The sequence below is a fragment of the Pezoporus wallicus genome, unplaced genomic scaffold (assembly GCF_028554395.1).
Source record: "Pezoporus wallicus isolate ANWC-B61680 ecotype Strahan unplaced genomic scaffold, APGP_CSIRO_Pwel_v1 contig_7545, whole genome shotgun sequence".
NCBI lineage: Eukaryota > Metazoa > Chordata > Aves > Psittaciformes > Psittacidae > Pezoporus > Pezoporus wallicus.
This window is the reverse complement of record NW_026642398.1, coordinates 1,537,645-1,561,124: the sequence shown is the minus strand read 5'-3', so window position 1 is coordinate 1,561,124 and position 23,480 is coordinate 1,537,645. Positions and strand designations below refer to the sequence as shown.

Genomic DNA, 23,480 nt, shown 5'->3' with positions numbered 1-23,480 from the left:
ACATGTGCCTGTGGGACTTCCAGGAATCTTACTAGCTTGTCAACACTTGCAAATCAATCTGGCACTATCTTTAGCTGCAGTATGTGTGAGGCCTAAATGACCTTTTTTTCTTTAAAAGGTATGATAAATGATGTTAGGATGTAACTTAATAGCTTTTCTCTCTGTGCAGAGTGGGGAGTCTCCAGCTGCATTATGATCTAGAGCTCTGCCACCTCCGAGCCAGCACAGATCTTGGTGAGCTCCAAATGCGTAGAAGGGCTTGGCAACAGAAACTGAACGCAGAGGTTCAGCAAACAGCTTTACAATTAATTGTTAACATCTTCAGGTGAGTGGATGTAGTATTTTTAATTATAAGAGCATATGGTACTTAGAATCATGGAATGGTTTTGGTTGGAAAGGTCCCTTTCCAGCATCTTTGTAGGCCCCCTTCAGATACTGGAAGCTGCTACTCTTATTTTGTCTTACTTTAGAGATATTTCTTGAATCTCTTAAGTTTTGTGAGGGAATTTGTGAAGGAGGTCTTGTAGCCTACTTTAATATCACTAATTCGTTATCTGGGTACATATATATTGCTAGGATATCTTAGTTAAAACTGCTCTGATTGAACTTGTATGTCTTTTGTATGACGATTCCAGGAAAAGAAGTGAAGTCCTTGTATTTTGTAATTAGGAAAAGCTTAAGGCCCAGCAGGGATATCAGTTTGCAACTGGACATAATCTTGGTCACTGTTGTTAGGTGAAGATGAATTCAAACCAGGACAGGGTGGAAGAGCTGAAAGCAGGATGGGAGGTTCAGAACCCCTGGGTGTGTTTTGGCTAACTGAATAAAGGATAAGATATCGGGAGAGTGCAACCACATGAGAATTAGAGGAGCTGTTTCAGATCAAGAACAGTGTTGGTACAAGAAATGCTAGGCATTGGGTTTGATTGGGACTGACATTCTAACAATGATGTAAAGTTGGTTTTGGTTTTTGCTCTAGAAAAAGATCCAGTCATGCTAATTTTCCTTGTTCTTAGTCTAAAGTAATGTGTTGATCTCTCCAGCTGGTTTATCTTATCAGTCTGTTGTAATTCCTGCTATTATTTGCTTGTATTCGGAGAGAAAATATAAATGTGTTCAGTGATTTGTAGAAAACAAGTGCAGAAAATGAATGGCTGATTTGCAGGTTCTTCTTTTTTTCACATAGATACTGACACAACCATGAAAATTAAACTGCCTATGGGGCACTTAAAGAATGTGGTTATATGGACAGAGGTCTGCCCAGCTATTTCTTGCTGCCTCTTGCTGGAAATGCTGTTCTCCTTTAGATCAGCTACTAAAGATGCTGTGAGGGCTGGAGCAGCTCTGCTCTGTATCTAAGCTGAGAGAGCTGGGCTGATTCAGCCTGGACAAGAGAAGGCTCCTTAAGGGGAGACCTTAGAGCAGCTCCAGTGCCTAAAGGGGCTACAAGAGACCTGGAGAGGGGCTTTAGACAAGGGCCTGCAGGGACAGGCCAAGGGGAATGGCTTTAACCTGCCAGAGGGGAGACTGAGATGAGGTCTTAGGCAGAAGCTCTTCCCTGTGAGGGTGCTGAGGTGCTGGCACAGGGTGCCCAGAGAGGCTGTGGCTGCCCCATCCCTGGCAGTGTTCAAGGCCAGGCTGGACAGGGCCTGGAGCAACCTGCTCTAGTAGAAGGTGTTCCTGCCCGTGGCAGAGGGTTGAAACTGAATGAGCTTTAACGTCTCTTCCAACTCATTCTATGAATGCTCCCTGATGCTTTCTGTCAGTAGGTGCTGGGTTAATTCATATAGTCCAAATACCAGATCTCTGTTCACCTGCTTGGATTTGTTGGATCAGCTTAGGGAATGTTCATAGAAGTGGCTGGACTCTCCAGTAGGACCATAGCTGCTGGGTGTGGGGGACAGAACAGACCTTACAGCTGGTACAGTATGGAAATGGAAATGCATTTATAACCTGGTGTGCTACCACTGTGGGTTTGGTGGATTTGAGTGTCTGGCAGCAGTATGTTTCAGATAAAGATGAGGATAAATGCATTTTGCTGCTAACAGCTTGAACTCTAATGCACTAAACTCTTAACTACAAAAAATGAACAGATGCTTTGCTCTCTGAGAGACAGCATGTTTTGCAAAGGGATTGATTCTTCTCGTGCTTTCTCCTTTCCTTCAAACTGTCTTTCTTTGTTCTTCTTTTCAGCCTTGTTCTTCTGTCTTCTAATGCTCAATCTACCAACGTCCAGGAGTGAAGGAAAGTAAAGCTTTCATGCAGTTGTGCTGCCAGTTGTTACTGTCTTCAGTGAACACTGTAGTATTTGTGTGTGCATGGAGGTTCCATATTTAAAGCAAACACTGCTAAATTATGTAGAATTATACAGAACTATGTATTTTACTATATTTTTTTCTGACCCCATACAGCTTGATAAACTGTTAATGCTCTTTTATCACTAATTATGAAAGTCAAGCAATGTATAGAGCTGTCAGTTGTCTGCATGGGCATGGGATTCCCCTTTTATGTTTACATCCAAACTTTAGCTCACCAACTTACATTGTTCATTCATGTATCTTCATAGTAATGTCTATAATACATGGTACAAGCTGTAATACTAAAAGAGCTCTGATTTTAGCCACTTGCACATATCCAGCTTAAGTAACTTCTCATTTCTTACTCACAGACTTCAGAGAAGAGGTTTTTTTCTGAAGAAATCCCACTTTCTGCCCCTGAAACAACGTTTTCCAGCTCACTTTTAAGGCACAGAAGTTACTATTGGTGGCTGATATCACAGGGCCTCTGCTGCCTGCTGTGACCATGCAGATACTAAAATATGCATCATTTCTTTATCTCATGTTCTCTTTTATTTCAATAGTTCTGTCTCTTCAGTTTAACACAATTCCCAGTTCTTGCTGGTTTATGAGCAGAGTGTGGGAGAACAGCAAAAAATGATGTAATCTATAATATTTCACATGCATTTTACAGATGCAACACAACGGGACAGTGTGAGGTCAGGTCACATCTTTGAAATTGCCTATGTGGGTAGATACACTTGTCTTTTTAGTGCTCCAGATGGCTTGTACGTGATTCAGGAATGCATGTAAATGTAATTCTAGGATTGGAGCTTAAATCATGACTTGAATATATGAATTCTCCTCCATGGTTTGCTAAAATTGATCCCACAGCCTCTAAGTGAATATGCTGGTTTGAAATGGCAGTGCCAGCAGAGAGCCTTCTTAGAAGGGTTTGCATTCTTCTATAATTCAAGAGCTCACTCTTGTTCATTACAACTGAGTTTGTGTTCTGATACTGCAGCATGTTTCTGTTTTGCCTTGTGACGCTGCAGAGTATTTCTAGTAGTACCAGTGGGCTGCTGCCACAGCGAAAGTGTGACTTGCTTACAAATCTCCAAGCATATTTATCATCTATTCATCATTTTTTGTCTCCAGGGAGGTCAAAGACCATCTAAATTATGAACACAGAGTGTTCAACAGTGAAGAATTCCTGAAAACAAGGGCAATTGGAGACCAGCCATTTTACAGAAAGGTAAATGTAATGTTAAATATATTGTGTATCTCCGTGGTTAAGCTGTATTTTAGAATTAATGCCAAATAACAATAGAATGGTCACAGTTTGGCATGTGTGGTGGTGTTGAACCACCAACTTTCACAGAATGCTTTCCAAAACTTCTTTTATTTACTATAAACAGATAAAATAGTAGCCAGCATTTTAGAGAGCAAGGTACTCTGTAATTGCAGAGCAAATTACATGTAGTTCCTCAGGGGTGAGATTAACCTATGGTAGATGGTCAGTTAAGCTACATCTAAATTGAAGCACAGGCACTTGTTCTAATTGTTTGGACCAAAGCCCATACATAGACATGAGTTTTCTCAAGCCTGTGAGCACAGTAGAAGGGAACTCAAATTGAAGGGGTCTGGTACAGGCCACCTGACAAGAAAGATCTATGTTCACAAGCCCTGGTCTTCATGGGGGTACTTTACCACCCTGATCTGTTGGAGGGGCAACACAGCAGGGTATAAGTAATGCATGAGGTACTTGCCACGTGTTGATGGTAACTTCCTTTTCCAAGTGATAGAGGAGCCAGTGAGGGGAGGTGCTGGACCTTGATATCACCAACAGGGAGGGACTGGTGGGGAATGTGAAGCTCAAGGGCAGCATTGGCTGCAGTGACCATGAAATGGTGGAGTTTGAGATACTCAGATCAGTGAGGAAGTGGCACAGCAAGCTCATTGCCCTGGACTTTGGGAAAGCAGTCTTTGGCCTCTTCAGGGATCTGCTTGGTTGAGTACCATGGGATAAAGCCCTGGAGGGAAGAGGAGCCCAAGAAAGCTGGTTAAGATTCAGGGATCGCCTCCTCCAAGCTCAGGACTGATGCATCCTGGCAAAGATGAAATCAGGCAAGAACACCAGGAGGCCTGTGTGGATGAACAAGGAGCTCCTGGACAAACCCAGCACAGAAGGGAAGCATACAGAGAGTGGCAGCAAGGACAGGCAGCCTGGGAGGAATACAGAGAAATTGTCTTGAACAGCCAGGGATCAGGTTAGGACTGGAACTTGTTCTTTAAGGATTCTTCCAACCCAAACCATTCTGGATTCTGTGAAGTACCTGCTTTATCTGCAGCCTGAGCAACAGCACATGGAGTTCTCAATGTCTGCTTTCAGCATGTGATTTTTTTTTTTAAGTGTCATTATTATTAGCCAAATAAAAAGCTCACTTAAATGAAGAAAAATGATTGTTTGGAAGACTGTAACCCTGAACTGAGGGTGTCTGGTCAATACCTGGTTTCTGAAGGGGTTCAGGACATCTTTCTCAGCTTCTTGCACCCTTTGATGTAATTTACATAATAGTTTTTAACAGATAGTTCATTAAGTAGCTTCTTAGTCTAACCAACTGTAAGCCATATGCTGTTATTTAAGCTTCTCAAAAGTAAAGTGTTATTGAGTGTGTCTTCACTTCTTTTTTGGAGACACTATGGCTTGTTTGACAAACCTGTGGGGCAAAGCAAAGGTTTAACAAAGAATGTGAGTACTGCATCTTCCATTTCACATTTGCTTTTAATTACATTCCATGGCTGCATCTGAAAGATGCAGAGGTTTCATCTGCCACTAGAGTTTGGCAGCTGGCTCTCAGGAGTAACTGTTTTACACCTGCCAAGCAGAGCTGTTCATTAACACCAACAGGCTGTGGTTGATAACACCTTTGTTGTTTCCTGGTTTATTCCCAACCTCAAACATATGATAAGAAACATTTCTGAACATCTGTTCAAAGGAGATGTCAGCGTGTGAAGGAAACAGAGAAGCATCTCATGTTACTGAAGCAGTAGCTGCCAAAATTGACAGAATATCTGGCAAGTCAAAGATAAGCTGGTGAATCTTATAGGAAACAGCGTTTGTTGGATAAAGCTTCCAACACAAGCAAACATTCTGGAAAGCAAACAGGAAGAACTAAGAAGAACCTATTAATATGTCATCAGGGAAGAAATTAATGGGAAACGTTCTGATTTCAAATGGCTGGAAATAATGAAACTCTTTTTGGTAGTAGTTTCTAATGCTGTAAATGAAATAGGCAATTTTATGAATTGAAATTTGAAGTTCATTTAAAATTGAGATGTGAACATTTAAGAAGCACTTTGAGCAGTTGATTCGCTGAAATACTAAGTAACATAGTGGCAGGTTTGCTTTCGAGGAAATCTTTAAAGAGAACACAGTATGGGATAGTTACTAGTGGTATCTAGAACTATGTTAGGAGAACTCCAAAGACCATTGGGAAAAACTCAGCTCCTGCAGGTTGTCAGCTCCTGCGCATAGAATTGCCACCGGAATATGCCATCTGCTGGAGAAATCGTTAAAAGCACAAACTTGAATGCTCTTTTACAGGGTATGTTGCAAATGGATTGGTAAGAGGCATCTTGAGTAAGAATGACCTATTTACTTGTGAAATACTTCCATTCATTTCAGAGGACCTCCAGTACTTATGAATCTTTCTCATTTGCTGTTTAAACACATGACAGCAGTACACTGATGTCTGGTCAGTGGGTTTTGGGGGTGGTTTTGTGTTTTTTCAAGGTAACTAAGGTACTTTAAGAAAACTTCTGGGATACATCATTAATCAAAGTAAGTTTTGCATGGTAGCATTCAAAGGTACAACTCTCTTGTCAGTGAGTTTGTAGACGTTGGAGGTTGTATAAGCACAAAGACAGGATTACTGATTAGAATAACACTGTCTCGTGATGAAGTTTCCATTTGTTTTGCTGAACAGATCAGTTTTCTGAATAGTTTATTACAAATGAAACTAAAAAACCCTGTGCTAGAACTGACATTTATGTAGTATCCATGTTGTATTGCCTCAGATCCTAGCTTTCGTCTTGTTTCATTTGCAGTAGTGGATGGTGGCTTTCAACTTTCTCTTTACACTTGGCAATTTGACCTTTTAGGAATGATTTCTGGATGACACCACAACAAATTACCTCAGCAGGGAACAACTTTGGGGTTTACCAGAAGAAAAGATGAGTCACTTCTCTTTTCAGTTTGATGGCATTGTGTGGGTTTAGAGTGCCACAAACTTCTTACTCCAAACCACAGGCAATATTAGCAGTTACTTAGTTAAATACACTGTTAAACCTTTCTGTTTTGCTCAGTAGTCCTCATTTTTTTTAGTTTCATCTTTTGGAGGGCAGTCTGAGAATCCTGTTTGCCATTAAGCATATATCCTGAGAGTACAGAAGGTGAACAGAAGCCGAGTTAGTGTTCTGTTGTTGAAGCTATCAAATACTTTTGGGTTTGTGCTTGCTACATTGGAAGTTCTCAGCTTTGCTTGTGTAAAGGTAATAAAAATGAGCAGAAGATGGTAATAAAACTGTGTTGTGTAATAAAAGATGTCATTAATGATCAACAGTTAACCAGTTTGTGTCTCACAGGTCTTAGAGACCTACATGTTTCACTCTTTTCTTAAAGCTCGTTTGAATAGAAAGATGGATGCTTTTGCTCGAATGGACTTGAGTACCCAGACTGAAGACGACAGGTAAAGTTTTCCCATTCCTTATTCTTGTTTTGAATCTTCTGTTGATATTAGTGATAAAAGTCCTTTTTCTATTGGTATGAGATCAGGTCATCTGTGAATGGGATCGTGACTACTTGGTAGGCTGGTGTCCTCAATATAAAAAGGACGTGGAACTGTAACAAGTCCTGAGGAGGCCATGAGGATGATCAGGGGACTGGAGCACCTCCTGTATGAAGACAGCCTGAGAACATTGGGGCTGTTCAGCCTGGAGAAGAGAAGGCTGCGTGGAGACCTCATAACAGCTTCCAGTGTCTTAAGGGGACTACAAGGATGCTGGAGAGGGACTCTTCATTAGGGACTGTAGTGACAGGACAAGGGGTGATGGGTTCAAACTGAAACAGGGGAAATTCAGGTTAGATATAAGGAAGAATTTTTTTACTTTGAGGGTGGTGAGGCACTGGTACAGGGTGCCCAGGGAAGTTGTGAATACTCCATCCCTGTCAGTGTTCAAGGCCAGGTTGGACAGAGCCTTGGGTGACATGGTTTAGTGTGAGGTGTCCCTGCCTGTGGCAGGGGGTTGGAACTGGGTGATCTTAAGGTCCTTTCCAACCCAAATCATTCTGTGATTCTATGATCCCATGTCTCATTCCAACCATTCTATGATTCTGTGATAATTAAGATGTGAAGGGGTGATATGAACATGTCCAGACACGGCTGCTGAAACTGTAAATTGGTGCTAGATTTATAAATGAATACTATTATACAAAAAAGAAAAACTATGTGAGTATACCGAGTTTTAAACCTGCTTATATGTTATTTTTATTTCTCTCAGATTTAACTTGATGTTTCATACCCCAAGAAGGCTGACTATGGAGAAAATGGCTTCGAAACGATTCAGCCCCCAGTACGTGGTGAGCAGGAGGATGGTGATCAGTATGCCTGATCTGCAGGAGATCACGCTGCCAGAGGTCCCTACCAGAAAATCCTCCCTTCGAAAACTAGAAACAGGAGTTGGTAAGGGAAGAATGAACAAATACAGGGTCTTTCCTGTTGTCTCTTTGGGTGACATTTTCACAGGAGCAGTGTCAGATGATGGGAGGAACTGGTGAGCTGAGGCATTTTGAGCTGGGACCCCTCTGTGTTTCTCCATGCCTGTGGAATCAGTCTGTAGCCTGCTGGAAGTTTTACTGTAGGACAAAAGACTGATTTGTCACAGTAGGATTGATACTGGAGAATTGCTTCCTGAGGCCATAACCATGTTCAGTCCTCACCCACCTTATGTCCAGGTCTCCACTACCTTTAAATATAAGCCTAGCACTTTTAAACAAAGCAAGGCCTACAGGAACTGCATGGTGGGTTTTTTTCCCTTTTTTTATCATGGAATCATAGAATGGTAGAAACATAGAATATGAGGTTGGAGGGGACTTCAAGGATCATCTGGTTCAACCTATATAGTCAAAGCATGACCTAGACTAGATATCTCAGTACCGTGTCCAGCCCAATCTTGAAAGTGTCTAACACTGGGGAATCACCACTTCCCTGGGGAGATGATTCCAATGGCTGATTGTTCTCCTTGTGAAAAATTTCCCTCTTGTGTCCAGTTGGAATCTCCCTAGGGGTAACTTGTGTCCATCACCCCTGGTCTTTTCCATGTGACTCCTTGTAAAGAGGGGAGCCTGTCTTCTTTGTAGCCACCCTTTAAATACTGGAACATGGTGATAAGGTCTCACCTGAGCCTTCTTTTCTCTAGGCTGAACAGACCCAGCTCTCTCAGCCTTTCCTCACACAGCTTCCCAGTCCTTGGATCGTCTTTGTGGTCCTTCTCTGGACCCTCTCCACACCTTTTATTTTAAAGCAGGGAGCAAAACTGAACACAGTATTCCAGGTGTGGCCTGACAAGCTGAGTAGAGTGGGATAATGGCATCTTCATCTCTGCTGGTGGTGCCCTTGTTGGTGGAGCCCAGCATCTTTTCTTACTATTTTTTCCTTTTTGAACTTCTCCAAAGTTGCTATTGCCAGATCAGGGAATACTCTGATGGATATATTTGTGTCCCTACCACAACTGTGATTGAATTTCATGTGATGTGATTGGTTGTTACTGTGATGAGGATTGGTTTTGTTGTTGATGGTATCACTGGTTGTGAAGATATTTGCACTTTAACTCACTGCTTACGCTGACCAGTGTACCTTTTGTTTGCTTTCAGCTGTGAGAATGCCCTCCAAATCAATCAGTACATTCAAAATCCCAGAAATCCACTTTCCTCTGATCTTCCAGTGTGTTCACTCCTACTACACAGACTTCTATAACCACCTCAGCAAAGCTATAAACACCTTAGCACCTGATAACTCTGCACTGCTAGCACGGTACTTCTACCTCCGGGGACTTATTAGCTTGATGCAAGGGAAACTACTCAATGCACTTTCTGACTTTCAGAACTTAGATAAAACAGACTTGAGAATTTTCCCTACGGATCTTGTAAGGAAAATAGTGGAAACCATGGCTCCTGCTGAGCGCTTGCAAGCGGACCGCAAGCCTGAGCTGAAGAAGCTGATAAGTCGAGTGATGGAAAACCAAAGAGAAGTTATGAAAATAGATGACCATGTAAAAAACTTTGAGCTGCCAAAAACTCACATGCAACTGGATGACTTTGTGAAGCGGATCCAGGAATCTGGGATTGTCAAAGACATAGACACTATCCATCGGTTATTTGATGCCCTAACCGTAGGTGAGCGTAAGATCCATTTTTAGTGACCATTTATCTTGGTGCAATGGCAATTTCAAACCTTTCTTTTTATGAACCAAAATAACTTTTTTTTTGTCTCCATTTGTTTTTAATGTTTACTCAGATTTTATGGAACTCTAAAAATTCACAATTTGTGAGAGTTATGGACAGTTTTATTTAAATAGGAAAATTATGGAGGGTAGATATAATGTATACAGGAATATATTGTGTCTTGAATCCACAATAAAGACAAGGAATCAAGGGCACACAATTTACCATTTTTCATGTTGTGTAGGTGAAGTACTTTTGTTATCTGATGGTATGTAGTTCTGCTTTGGCCTAGATTAAAAGTAAAGTGAATACTGGACTGTTGTGATTGCTAATGAAAAATACCTCTGTGTTTGAATCGTAGAATGGTGTGGGTTGGAGTGGACCTTCAGAAGTCATCTACTCCAACCCCCCTGCAATGAGCAGGGACATCATCAACTAGAGCAGGTTGCCCAGAACCACCCATTGTAAATGCAGGAGGTAACATGGCAAGGTTGCAGCCTGTTAAAAATAAACTGGCAAAAGATGGTGCCCAGAGAAGCTGGGGCTGCCCCATCCCTGGCAGTGTTCAAGGCCAGGTTGGACACAGGGGCTTGGAGCAAGCTGCTCTAGTGGAAGGTGTCCCTGCCAGTGGCAGGAGGTTGGAACTGGATGAGCTTTAAGGTCCCTTCCAACCTAAACCATTCTGTCATTCTGTTGAAATCTGGAACTCCAGTAGCTACTGTTAAATTCCTCTTCGATGGTCATCATAGCAAAAGGGAAGTTACGTTTATATCTGATAGAGCTTTCTTCTCTCCTGAATGAGATCCGAATCTTGTGATTAATTTTGAAGAACATAATCTGAGAGTGCTTTTATGAAATACTATTCAGTTCTTTCTGTGCCTGGTTCCTCTGGCACCTCTTGCATTTTGTGGCCACGAAGGGTTAAACATTGGTTGAAACAGGAAGACTTTCTGAAGCCAGAGGTAGCACGTAGCTCACAAGAATTTATGTGTGTTTGAGATTCTGCTGTCCAAACACCTGAATTCTTAGAACAATTAATGACTTTGAATTACTGTTACTGAAGTCTCTAACTGTTACAGCTTTATGTTTTATCCCAGGTTGGTAGGTATGGGATATAGTAGCATTCGACAAAGAGCTGGAAAGTCATAATGAAAAGTAGTCAGTTCACTAGGGAAGCACAAATCCTTTCCCTTTAGCTGACTGAATTTTGGGCATGATTTAATATAGCAAGATTGGCACAACACTTGCTCTCTCCCCCCACAGAGTAGGGTGCATCTGGCATCCTCCCACCGTACTCTGGCGTACCTATGGCATACACTAACTGCAGAGGAATCTTGCTTTGTCTCCTTTAACTGTTTTCCAGGCCTATTTCTTGATAGTTTTTGTGCCTTGCTTACTCATTTTGCTTTTAGAGGCACGTTTTGGAAGTTGTTTTCTTTTTAAAGCTATATTCCTGTGCAAATCTGTATAATAGTTTCTTACAGCAAATGGGTTTTAATATTTCCTTTAGGTCATCAGAAACAAATCGACCCTGAAACATTCCGAGATTTCTACAACTACTGGAAAGAAACTGAAGCAGAAGCTCAAGAGGTGAATCTGCCACCAACAGTAATAGAGCATCTAGATAAAAATGAATGCGTCTACAAGTTATCCTCCTCAGTTAAAACTAACTATGGTGTAGGGAAAATAGCTCTGACCCAGAAGCGCTTGTTCCTTCTGACTGAGGGAGGACGTCCTGGCTATGTCCAGATTGCTGCTTTCAGGGATATTGAGGTGAGTATCAAGTAATTTCTTGTTCTTTTTCATGCCTAGGGCTGTAAACCATGTTCTGTCCGACAATATAACCCATCTCTCAACTTAAAGTTTCAGTAAGGAGTGTAGGAAACACCTCTGGGGTCAGTAACATAAAGTGGTAAGACAAAATCCTGGGTCTGTGGACCAAAAACTTCTGTATTATTGTTTGTTGCATGATGTTTAGTACTTAGATTTTCACAAAACCATCTCTGCTTAACAGTGGTTATGGACAATTGAAATAGAGAAAGTTGCCCTGTAGTGTTGCACCTTACCTTTGATTGCATGGTACATCCTCCTAGTTTTCTGTTTTCCATACCTTTCCAGGATGTTAAAAGCACAACTGTGGCTTTCCTTCTTTTGAGAATACCCACTCTGAGGATTAAAACATTATCTAAAAAAGAAGTCTTTGAAGCTAACCTGAAAACTGAGTGTGATCTCTGGTACCTGATAGTGAAAGAGATGTGGGCTGGAAAGAAAATGGCAGATGATCACAAGGTATAGATATGGGACTTTCTAACTAAACATGTGCTTTCTGTCTGTGTTCCAAATAATTCAAGCATCAATCAGAACTTTGAGATTTCAGCCAACAATAGCTAAGTAATGAACTTACAGAATCATAGAATGGTTTGGGTTGGAAGAGACCTTAAAGCTCATCCAGTTCCAACCCCCTGCCATAGGCAGGGACACCTTCCACTAGAGCAGCTTGCTCCAAGCCCCTGTGTCCAACCTGGCCTTGAACACTGCCAGGGATGGGGCAGCCACAGCTTCTCTGGGCATAATACTTCTGGAATAATTAAAAAGAAATAAAAAAGATACCACATTTAACAATATAGCATTGTTTTTCTCATCTGTTGGCATGGAACTTTTAATTTACTCACTAGTTCTGTGACTGTGTTTCTGAAGTTCACAGTGTGGGAGTAGTGGTCTCACCTTGCTTCAAAATATAATGTATCAAAAGAGTTTTGTCATGCTGGTGCTGTGATGACTGTAGATCCTTTCAACAAATAGAGCAAAAATGCATGCTTCTGCCACAGAAACCTGCAGAAAATGGACCATACAAGCAGGGTTTCCATTTAAACCACATAATTCTTCATGACTGCTGAATTTACTAGTGAAAATGTAGTAATTCAGAGTAATGTATTAACACTGGCTCCTAGCACCCTGCTCCATGACCTTGCTTGGGGATGGAACATGTGATGTTTGACTGAAGTAGCGTGAATTATGCTGCATCTAGTGCTTGTGCTGAGCATGACGTGGGTGTGACATGGAGACTTGTGAGATTGATGAGCAGCAGATTAACTACAGTAAGACTTTTGTCTTTAGGATCCTCAGTATATTCAGCAAGCACTGACAAACGTCCTCCTGATGGATGCAGTGGTTGGCGCCCTGCAGTCCTCCAAAACCATATATGCAGCCTCTAAACTGTCTTACTTTGACAGGATGAAGAATGAAGGTCAGTCACATGGCAGGGCTACAAAGCCTGCTGGGTTTGCATAATCTGTCTCAGCTCTTTCTGTTTATGTTCTGGTTTTCACACTGCAGCAATATAAAAAGATGTTTGACTGCACTTTCACAGATGTAGTTTAGTAAATAGCATTAATAGAAAGCTTAGGGATTTGTTTTTATTCTTCCTGCTGTGCATCTGAACCTTCTGTCTCCATGTTGGATGCTGTGGTTTTGTTTTGGCTGTTTGGACTGCTCGTGTCTTGCATACTTCTGCTACCAGAATGCATACAAATGCTGTTTGGGCTCTCCTGGTCAGCTAATAGAGGGAAAGAAAAGTGAGAGATGTGAATAAATGGTGCAGAATTATTACTTCCTAAGAATTATAGATCGATTTCAAGCTCAAGTGTGCACTTTGTGACCTTTTAAACATCTATTTTAGTGCCTATGATGGTCCCCAAAACAACTTCGGAGACATTAAAGCACAAGATCAATCCCTCAGCTGGTGAGACATTTCCACAGGCAATTGATGTCTTGCTTTATACACCAGGTACAGTGATGTATTACTTGCTTTATGTCAGCCAGCTTTAATTAGCCTCTAAAGCACGTTATCTCCTAACACCTGCTATTGTGACTGCCTCATTTTGTTACATCCTGACATTCTTTTGTTGTGTGTTGCATACTAAACCAGAAAATCATTAAGAAAGAACAGTAATGTTCCGTATTAAGATACTCCAAGGCTTAGCTTCTGCAGTCTTAATTTGTCTTCCAGTGTGTATATGCCTTACAATAGATTGCAGTTATGTTTTATTGTGCCAGTTTCCCATTAAGACTTCAGCCACATTTACTGAGCAGGATGGATGAATGATGCTCACTTTTGATCAGTATTCAGTGTTATTTCTGACCTTTTTGATGGGGGTATTTGATTGAAACACCAAATCAAACACTTGAAATCCCACCCAGACCTACATGCCTGTACTGCTCATTGTACATAGTGTGTGATCTGATGTACTGGTCATGGCATGTAACTTAAGTCCACCCCTTAGAAAACATTGATTTCCTTGTGAACTTTTCTATGATACTTGGCACATTTATATCTGACTAATTCAAAAAGCATTGGAAGAAGAAATAGAAGAAGAGTTAGGGACTGTTTATTGGGTGTGAATTTAGGTAGCAGCCATGATAGTTCTGGAAGGTCCTAACTTGACCTCATAACCTAACTTGTCCTCTGATGTAAGTTTGTATGGAATTCTTAATATTTGGGCAACTTAAGACAAAAGGAGGAAGGTTAGTGGGATTCCAGAGTTAAAGGGGGCAGGAGCAACACTGTGTGAGTGGTGGGGGTTCAGTGGTGCTTGTCCTCCTTTGTGGTATGGAGGCTTCTAAATGGAATGGAGTAGATAAAATGAGTGGATTTATTAGTTGCATTTCGGGGCTTAAAAGCTTTCTTGCATTCCCAGTTAGCCAAGTACTTGGTCAGCAGTGAAAGAGAGTATCTATGCTCTGAAAAATTTGGAAATGTGAGATTAAATGATGAGGTGAGGTCAAGAAATAGTTGAGAACATGCACGAATTCATTGTGAAAACTGGGTCATTCGTGAACTGGTGATGCAAGTTCCACAGCACAGATGGTTTTCATCCCACATTGTCTCCAAAAGTGGTTTCTTTTCTTTTACCTCATCTCCTCGGCTTCATTTCTAGGGCATCTTGACCCTTCAGAAAGACCTGGCAATGCTCATCCAAAACTGTGGTGTGCTTTAAGTGAGGGGAAGGCAGTGGTCTTTGATGCATCTACCTGGTCTATTCAACAGCACTGCTTCAAAATGGGACGCTCGAAACTGGTAAGACTGGTCCACATATTGCACTTGCTGCTTTAGCTTGGTGCTTTTGTGCTTAAGCCTGTATGACCCTGAAACACAGACATTCCTTCAAAGCTATGGAAAGATACTTGAGTTATTTGGGCGTCAGTTAAGATAAAGAAATGGCCATTTTTGAGAAGAAGGGAAGGGAGAGAAAATGAAGCATCACTGGTGAGAAGTGATAGATTGGATATTGGGAGGGCCTGCTGGCCTAATGGTAGGAATGGGTTTCTGGGGCAGGAAGGCAGATTTGAAACAGTTGAGGACAAATCATAGAATGGTTTAGGTTGAAGGGACCGTAAAGCTCATCCAGTTCCAACCCTCTGCCATGGGCAGGAGCACCTTCCACTAGAGCAGGTTGCTCCAAGCCCCTGTGTCCAACCTGGCCTTGAACACTGCCAGGGATGGGGCAGCCACAGCTTCTCTGGGCACCCTGTGCCAGTGCCTCAGCACCCTCGCAGAGAAGAATTTATTCCTTACATCTTACCTAAATCACTAAGAGTAAGAAATTAATATAAAGAGAAGATGAGCATCTATTCCTGAGAATAGATGAAAAATCATCTTTGCTGAAGACCTGGGTACTGGGACAAGGTGTAAGGAAACCAGGTGGGTGATATTGCATGAGAGACTGTGCTCTAAAAGAAGATGACTCAACCAGCAGGTTAAAAAGTGTTGCTTATGAAAGACAACTGAAAAGAATAATTCTTGATGAAAGGGGAACTAGAACTGCAGATGAGTGAAAAACGTGCAAGAAAAGGGACTGGATAGGTCACCAGTGTGAAAGCTGAGGAATGATGCTGTGGATGAGTGTGGACTAGATTCAAAAAGGGAGAGGTAAAGCTGATAATGAAGAGCTGGATGGAGGAAAGGTGGAAGTTCAGGAGAAGAGTCCGGTACTGACCTATTCTAAAGAAGAGAAAGAAGAGAGAAGGAAAGTTTGGAACTGATGGGACTCGGAAGGGAAAGAAAGGACATTCCAGAGACAATAAAGGAGAAGACAGTATTTTCTTAGACACTGTTTCTAACTGAAGTAGGGGCTGTGTTTGTATCAGTTAGGGTGGCTTCTAATCCAGAGGGCAGAAACACAATGACTTCTGTGGTATAGAATCATAGAATAGTTAGGGTTGGAAAGGACCTTAAGATCATCCAGTTCCAACCCCCCTGCCATGGGCAGGGACACCTCACACTAAATCAGTGTCACCCAAGGCTCTGTCCAACCTGGCCTTGAACACTGCCAGGGATGGAGCATTCACAACCTCCCTGGGCAACCCATTCCAGTGCCTCACCACCCTCACAGGAAGGAATTTCTTCCTTATATCCAATCTAAACTTCCCCTGTTTAAGTTTTAACCCGTTACCCCCTGTCCTATCACTACAGTCCCTAATGAAGAGTCCCTCCCCAGCATCCCTGTAGGCCCCAATCCCTATAGGCCCCTGATGCTCTTTGTAACTTCTACTTTGTTTGGGCCAGGAAACCCAGCTTTGAGTCAGTTACCAGGATAAGGCATTAATCCTGTTTACTGGAGGATAAAGTCAGCAGAGATCAGTCCTTTCTCCTTACTTATAGAGCAGAGCAAGGGATGGAATGCTGGAGCTCTGAGCCTTGATCTCTTACTGTAATCACCAGAAAACTGTAACATCTTAATGTAGCCCTTTTCCATGTTACATTAAAGGGTGATTTATCTGCCAGATTTTATTGAATGCTGCTTTTTCTCCCCAGACTTGTATGATCATGGTGGAACAGAGTCAAGTGTGGATTGGTTCTCAAGACTCCAATATTTACATCATCAACACCCACAGTATGTCCTGTAATAAGCAACTAAATGATCATCGTTCCGATGTTACAGACATCGTTGTGGACAAGAAGAATGGAATACCCAGGTATGCTTAGTTACAGTGTTTTCTCCTTAAATATATATATACAGGCAAATATGAAAGATGCCTCTACCACCAGAGGAGTCATGGACATGTGGAGGATCTTCCTGTGTTAAGTAGAAGCCATTTTATGAAGCTAGAACAGCCAGCCTAGAGAATTTGGGTGTCAGTGAGCAGAGGACTAGTTGAAGATCCAAATGATACAGTCAATCCATTCAATTCAATTGTGCTCTCACTGACTGAAACAAAGGCAAAAAGTTAACTCGTGCTTGAAGAAGAGGAAATCAGTGAGTGTTTTTCCTAGATGTTAGAAGGAATGTGTTGTTTGGAACAGAGATGCTTATGCTGCTAACATCAGCCTTCATTTAGCCTGGTTTTGTAGCTCCCATATTGTAGTTGGTAAACTAAGAATTTCCTTTTGGAAGAGAGAGCATTATGTACTTTGGAACAAAGAGGATAAAGGAACGCTTTTCTGGCCAAGGATGAGAATAGCCAGGAATTGGCAGCATCCAGTGCTGAATCAATACAGATGCAGTTTAAAGACACTTCACTTCTGCTTTGAGCACATCATCAACTGGATGTTTGCAGCATGCTTCTGCATTTATCCTGCCTCTTCATAACAAATAATACATTTGTTGTTTTGTCCAGGCAAAATGCTTTTGGTAGCACTGGAAAGAGTGTTGGCTGGAGGCCTTAACCTGTGGTCTACCCATGGGAGCAGCAACTCCAGGCCAGACCAGACCAGACCAGACAGCAGCCATAGCTCTGCCAGTGGGGCAGTGGGTGGAACTGGGTTTAGGGGGAGGTTTGCTTAGGGTTTGGAACCTTCTGAAATAGAAGGACATGGAGCTGCTGGAGTAAGTTCAGAGGAGGCCACGAGGATGATCAAGGGCTGGAGCACCTCCTGTATGAAGACAGGCTGAGAACATGGGGGCTGTTGAGCCTGGGGAAGAGAAGCTGCGTGGAGACCTCGGAGCAGCTTCAAGTGTCTGAAGGGGGCTACAAGGATGCTGGAGAGGGACGCTTCATTAGGGACTGTAGTGACAGGACAAGGGGTGATGGGCTCAAACTGAAACAGGGGAAGTTCAAGTTAGACATAAGGCAGAAGTTCTTCACTGTGAGGATGCTGAGGCACTGGGCCAGGGTGCCCAAAGAAATTGTGAATGCTCCATCCCTGGCAGTGTTCAAGGCCAGGCTGGACAAAGCCTTGGGCTATGTGGTTTAGTGGGAGGTGTCCCTGCACATGTCAGGGGGTTGGAACTGAATGATCTTAAGGCCCTTTCCAAACCATTCTGTGATTCTGTGAGCCAGAGCTGTTGGTTGCTTAAATGAACATTCAGCTGTCTAGAGCCAGCTACTTAGAATAAAGTGAGGGAAGAAGAGAAATTTAGACCCTTCCTAGGCACTTTGGTGGCAGAGGTTGGACATGCTCCTTCCACTCAAGACTCTGGTCACCTTATTTGAAAGACTTGAACCGATCTAATAGTTTACTGTTGAAATAATGCCAGCATCTGGCCTTGAAGCCTTCTGGACTTCAGTCCAGTTTCTGTTAGAAATCATTCCTGTGCTTTACTCTTCCGGTGTCTGAAATGAAGAACATTCATTTGGCTTACTATACGATTGGTTATTTTGCAAGTAACTCTTCTGTGCATGCCCTCTGTTCTGAACCCAAATGGGCACTGGACTATTGTTGTTACTCTTTAATCTGTGCCAACAGTGATGCATACTCAAGCAGTTTAGATGGAACAGTGATTGCTTGGAACATCAGCACTCTGAAAGTTAACCGTGTCTTCCAGCTGCCCTGCCAAAATCTCACTTCTATCAAGCTTCATAATGACCAGCTGTGGTGCTGTAAGTTCATTCCTCAAATAGTAAAAGCCATAAAGTACATCTTCTCATAACACACTGTTTTATTGGACAGAACAATGCATTGATCTCAAAGTCATGTGTACATGATGTTCTTCCCCCATTCTCTGCATCATCTGTTTAAGCAGCATTTTGTAGATAAGGTTTCCAAAACTCACAGATGGCAACTCCAGGTTGCCCAGAGAAGCTGTGGCTTCCCCATCCCTGGCAGTGTTCAAGGCCAGGTTGGACACAAGGGCTTGGAGCAAGCTGCTCTAGTGGGAGTGTCCCTGCCTGTGACAGGGGTTGGAACTGGATGAGCTTTAAGGTCCCTTCCAACCCAAACCATTCCATGATTTTCAGTACTGCCATACACAGGAACCTGGATCCAAACATAACAGAGCAGCAGCTAAAGCCTTGGGAAGTGCCTGGTCCTGCTATGGGCAGCAGTGGTGTTGCTGTGCTGGGTTTAACTTCAGCCCTGTTAACTTCATAGCACAGACACTTGGTCTCTGTTCTACAGATGAAGACAATTGTGTACTTGAGAACCCAAGTATGAGATCCTAATTTTAAGGAGTTTATTTCTTCTCCTCTCATCATTTCTGGGCTCTTAAGCTGACAGAACCACAGAACAACAACCAGCATTTGGAGAAAGAGCAGACCTAAAAACTAGGTGCTGGTGAAAACCAGGCAGAAGGACCTCAAAGATTTCACTGCTGATTAAGAAACAAGACAGTTGTTAGATGCATTCATTCTAGTTTGTCTTTTTTCTCCACAGTTTCTAAAGTTGGAGGAAATAGTTACTTCTGTTACTAACTCTTTGTCTTTAATCTTGAAGGTACTGGAAGTTGCATACTCGTAGTGTCAACACATGAATTTCAACTACAGCTGAAAATTGAGCATCACCTGAAGGATGTGTGCTCCTATTTCCTTTGCTTCCAGCTCTTTCTCGAGGTATTCTATTTAAACTGCTAATAGAGTTTGAAGGAAGCATTACAAGCCATAGTTACTTGCTACAATATACTTCCTGTCAGCTGCGCTCATGTTAAATGTCTCTTTCCTTGCTTTAGAGAGATGAAGTGTGGGCGTCTTACTCAGGGAGTAGTGACCTGTATATTTGGAACACCAAAGACTTCTCAAGTCCACCTCAAAAGATTCATCTTCAGGACTGCTCTGAGATCACTTGTATGATAAGAGTTAAAAATCAGGTGAGAGACATTTGGACTGGTTTAAATGTTGTGGGATTCTTTACTAAAGACCAGGTTGGATGGGGCTTGGAGCAACCTGCTCTAGTGGAAGGTGTCCCTTCTAGTGGAACCAGATGAGCTTTAAGTTCCCTTCCAACCCAAACCACTCTGGGATTCTATGATACTTAAGAACTTTGTTCCTTTCCTCTTCCACTTATTCCTCACTCCGCTCCACTTAACTGACACTGAAGTCCACCTCGTAGATACAAAAGGAACAAGTGGACAGTCTCCCTGTGTGATCCATCTTCTGAGCCTGAGGGTTCATCTTTCAGTTCAGCAGCCTCAGTTGTCCAAGGGGGAGCCTGAAGTCTGTGGTCCTGGGAGCACCCGTGCTCCTCTTCTACACAGCACTGCACTTACTGGGAATGAGCTTGCAGCCTGGTAAAGAGTAAAAGCATTGGTGGGTTTGCCTGCTACAGGCTTGAAGTGCACCTCTGCCTCAGGTTTCTTATCTATTTTTGGCCCCATTCTCTGTGGCTCTGATTTCATTCTGAACTTGCTGGTGCCACAGTTTCCTGTATTAGCAGGTTCCAGAAGTTCACTGCCAGCCATGTTACAGAGAAGTACTTTAACTGAAGCTGGACTCTTGCTGGTTTCCCTCACTTCTCTCTTGTGGGATGTGTTAAACAGTGGTTCTACATTTACTTCTCTGCCCTTCTGTGATCTTGTAGACCTCGCTGTGATTCTCCTTAGCTGCCTTCCCTCCAGCCTATGGAATCCTGGTGTTTCCATCTCTGCTCATATGGTAACTGTTCCTTTCTTTAGGGTTTTAGTTACTCTTCCCTGGGTTTCCTCTGCTCTTGCAACACCCAGCACTCGAGGTATAGGCACATTGTGGTTAGTACAGTGGGAAAGTGACGCCTTCTGCCTTATTCTCTGCACTGGATGTGTAGAAGCAGAGGCAAAAGGAGTCACCAAGGCAAAATTGGGCAGGAATCTGACAGATGTAGACATCACCATGTACACAGGAACTTCCCAGTATTCCCTTTTCCAGCCCTCACTATATCAATGTAGAACACAGAACTCCTCCACTGTGTCCTAGACTGAAAAGTAAAGCAGTACAAGTGATTGTGGCCTGGTTTCTGTTTCTCCTCCAGATGTGGGTTGGCAGCAGTGCAAGGCTGCAGGGCAAAAGCAAAGGGAAGATCTATGTGGTCAGTGCTGAGAAGAAGACTGTGGAGAAGGAGCTGGTTGGGCACGCGGACACGGTGAGGGCCCTGTGCTCAGCAGAGGACAGATACGTCCTCAGTGGCTCTGGAAGGGAAGAAGGGAAGATTGCCATTTGGAAAGCTGAGTAGTTAAGCTATCCCAACTCCATCTGCCTGTCTGGAAGAAGGGAAGTCCTCAGGCTGTGTTGACTCCAGCATTTTGCATGTATTTCAACCCGTTGGCAGTGTTATTCTGTATTTATTGAGTTAGTTTAGTCCCTACATTGCTGTAGGAAATGGCAATAGAATCTCTCCTCACACCTTGTGCTGCTCCTGCACATTGGATAAAGAAAGGGAAATGTGAAAAGAGGGATGTTTGGCTTTAAACTTGGCTTGTGGTGCTGGGAAGGGTTGGGGTTAGAGGCCAGACTGAAGCCAGCTCAGTAATTCCACTGGAGCTCTTCCTGGGCAGTGCATGGAATGCCTAAAAACTGGGATTCAATACTCCCTCTACAGCCTGGGATAGCTGGAAATGGTCACTGAAAAGAGTATGTATGTATGTGTATGGTGATGTATTTGAGATGTAGACACTGACAGGCTCTCCCTGACAGCACTGCAAGCTCCCTGCTGCTGAAACAAGACCCTGGGATGCTCCTAATGCTGTTTTACCTTTTAAACTTGGTTTTCCTTCCAGAACAGCACACAGCACTTGGCATTTGCAAGTTTGTGCAGCTGAGCTTTAGGGATGTTTCATCTGTACCACTTATTTATTTCATTGCCATGTATATTATATATTATACGTGCTTTTGGAAGCAACCAAGAAACCTCTGCCACTCCTCCCTTCAGTTCCTGGCATCAGAGGAACTGCTGCTACTTTATGTAGAACCCATGGAGTCCTCAGATTACTCCTTAGTTACTGAAACAAGCATCATCCCATTGCAGCCTTGAGGATTCCGAGCAGCATTCCCGAAATCACTTCCTGCTGTACATTGTTTTCTCCATTCATGACCATTACCTACAAGTGAACCAATGCAGAAGAGCTGTATGTGTGTTATCAGTGCTGAGTAAAGTGAGATACAATATTTAAGATACTGTAAATAGAAGGAACAAATGGGCTGCTCCTGTCGGTGGAGATGGACCAGTGCAGGCCCAATACAAGTGTAAACTACTGGAACTACTGTGTGAAGTCTTAACTCTTCCAATGTACTGATGAAAGGTTTTATCATAGGATGATAACTGAAGTTTTATATCTCTAGTTGTTTTATTGTCAATGTAAGGACATTAAACACTACATTGACCTGTCTTCTCTGTCCTCTGTTCCTTTGTCACTCAAGGAATGTCGATCCTGTTGATCCAGGAATGATGATTTTTAGCCCTAATCCCACCCTCTCTGTGTGCTGTGGAGAGCAGTTGCCCGTTTCCTTTCTCTCTACACATTCTCCTTTCTAAAACCAGCTTCTGCTGGTGATTTATCCTCCTGGCTGTGGCTTCCAGGTTCCTCATTTCCTCCCTGGTGACATGGAATCATTCACACACACACAAGCGCTGTGCAGGAGTGTCACTTGCTGCAGGTGACCCCAGTGCCACCAACCTGCCACTGCCTGGTGTGTCCTTCATTCCTGACAGCCTTTAGACCTGGGTTTGCTTCTCCATGGGTTTGTACCCAGCTGGTGGAAACGGGAGGTGACAGAGCTGAAAATGGCCATGTTTATGGCCATTAACAGACTCAAAAGGAATGTGTTGAATAGGAATGTGATCTTGGGCACAAGCCTTTGCCTGTGAGGGTGCTGAGGCGCTGGCACAGGGTGCCCAAAGAAGCTGTGGCTGCCCCATCCCTGGCAGTGTTCAAGGCCAGGTTGGACACAGGGGCTTGGAGCAAGCTGCTCTAGTGGAAGGTGTCCCTGCCTGTGGCAGGGGTTGGAACTGGATGAGCTTTAAGGTCCCTTCCCTATTCTATGAGTCCATCATTCATCGAGTGTTGCCTCCTTTATAAAACGCTGCTTTCTTTAGCACCAGCTGTTGAACACCAGGGGATAGGGGAAGTCTTTCACCACATCAGACCAGACCATGAGATACAAACATCCCTCAACACTAACCCATCCCTGGGGCAGGAGGACCAGCAATTCCAACCCAGCTGGTGTGAGGAGCAGTGGTTTGTCCCTCCTGGAGCCTCAGGTACGTGCTCACACATTGCAGCTTTGCTTCAGGTTAGAGCTATGGAGACGAACCTGCAGGAACAGCGCAGTGGGGTTTGGGTCAGGTTCCAGTTCCACCTTGATGATGGGAAGGTGCAGGGGAAGGGATGCACAGATTCCCTGTGGTCCTCATTGCTCCTCTGCTCCAAGTCCTCTGGGGGCTGATCCTGATGATACTTGTGACTTCCATGTTCTCATCTCTCTGTTGTTTCACCCTGGGGTGAGCTCTTTGAGGCCATTGTGGTTGTGCCCATGCAATGCTTTGCATGGGGCTGTGCTGGCCCATGGGAAGGTCT

General features: G+C 43.1%; 1 protein-coding gene across 2 annotated transcripts in view; it reads left to right on the top strand.

The window, feature by feature from the left end:
* DENND3 (DENN domain containing 3) overlaps positions 1 to 21,538 on the top strand; it is a 38,711-nt gene extending 17,173 nt beyond the window's left edge. For both annotated transcript variants that reach the window (XM_057429713.1, XM_057429714.1), the window contains 15 exons: positions 170 to 325; positions 3,435 to 3,531; positions 6,924 to 7,027; positions 7,839 to 8,020; positions 9,211 to 9,732; positions 11,291 to 11,553; positions 11,899 to 12,069; positions 12,898 to 13,027; positions 13,460 to 13,567; positions 14,718 to 14,857; positions 16,595 to 16,755; positions 18,467 to 18,600; positions 19,433 to 19,548; positions 19,665 to 19,802; positions 20,939 to 21,538. In XM_057429713.1, the coding sequence (XP_057285696.1) occupies positions 170 to 325; positions 3,435 to 3,531; positions 6,924 to 7,027; positions 7,839 to 8,020; positions 9,211 to 9,732; positions 11,291 to 11,553; positions 11,899 to 12,069; positions 12,898 to 13,027; positions 13,460 to 13,567; positions 14,718 to 14,857; positions 16,595 to 16,755; positions 18,467 to 18,600; positions 19,433 to 19,548; positions 19,665 to 19,802; positions 20,939 to 21,139 (2,623 nt within the window). In that variant the 3' untranslated portion in view covers positions 21,140 to 21,538. The remainder of the gene's footprint in view (positions 1 to 169; positions 326 to 3,434; positions 3,532 to 6,923; positions 7,028 to 7,838; positions 8,021 to 9,210; positions 9,733 to 11,290; positions 11,554 to 11,898; positions 12,070 to 12,897; positions 13,028 to 13,459; positions 13,568 to 14,717; positions 14,858 to 16,594; positions 16,756 to 18,466; positions 18,601 to 19,432; positions 19,549 to 19,664; positions 19,803 to 20,938) is intronic.
* Positions 21,539 to 23,480: the final 1,942 nt, after the last annotated feature.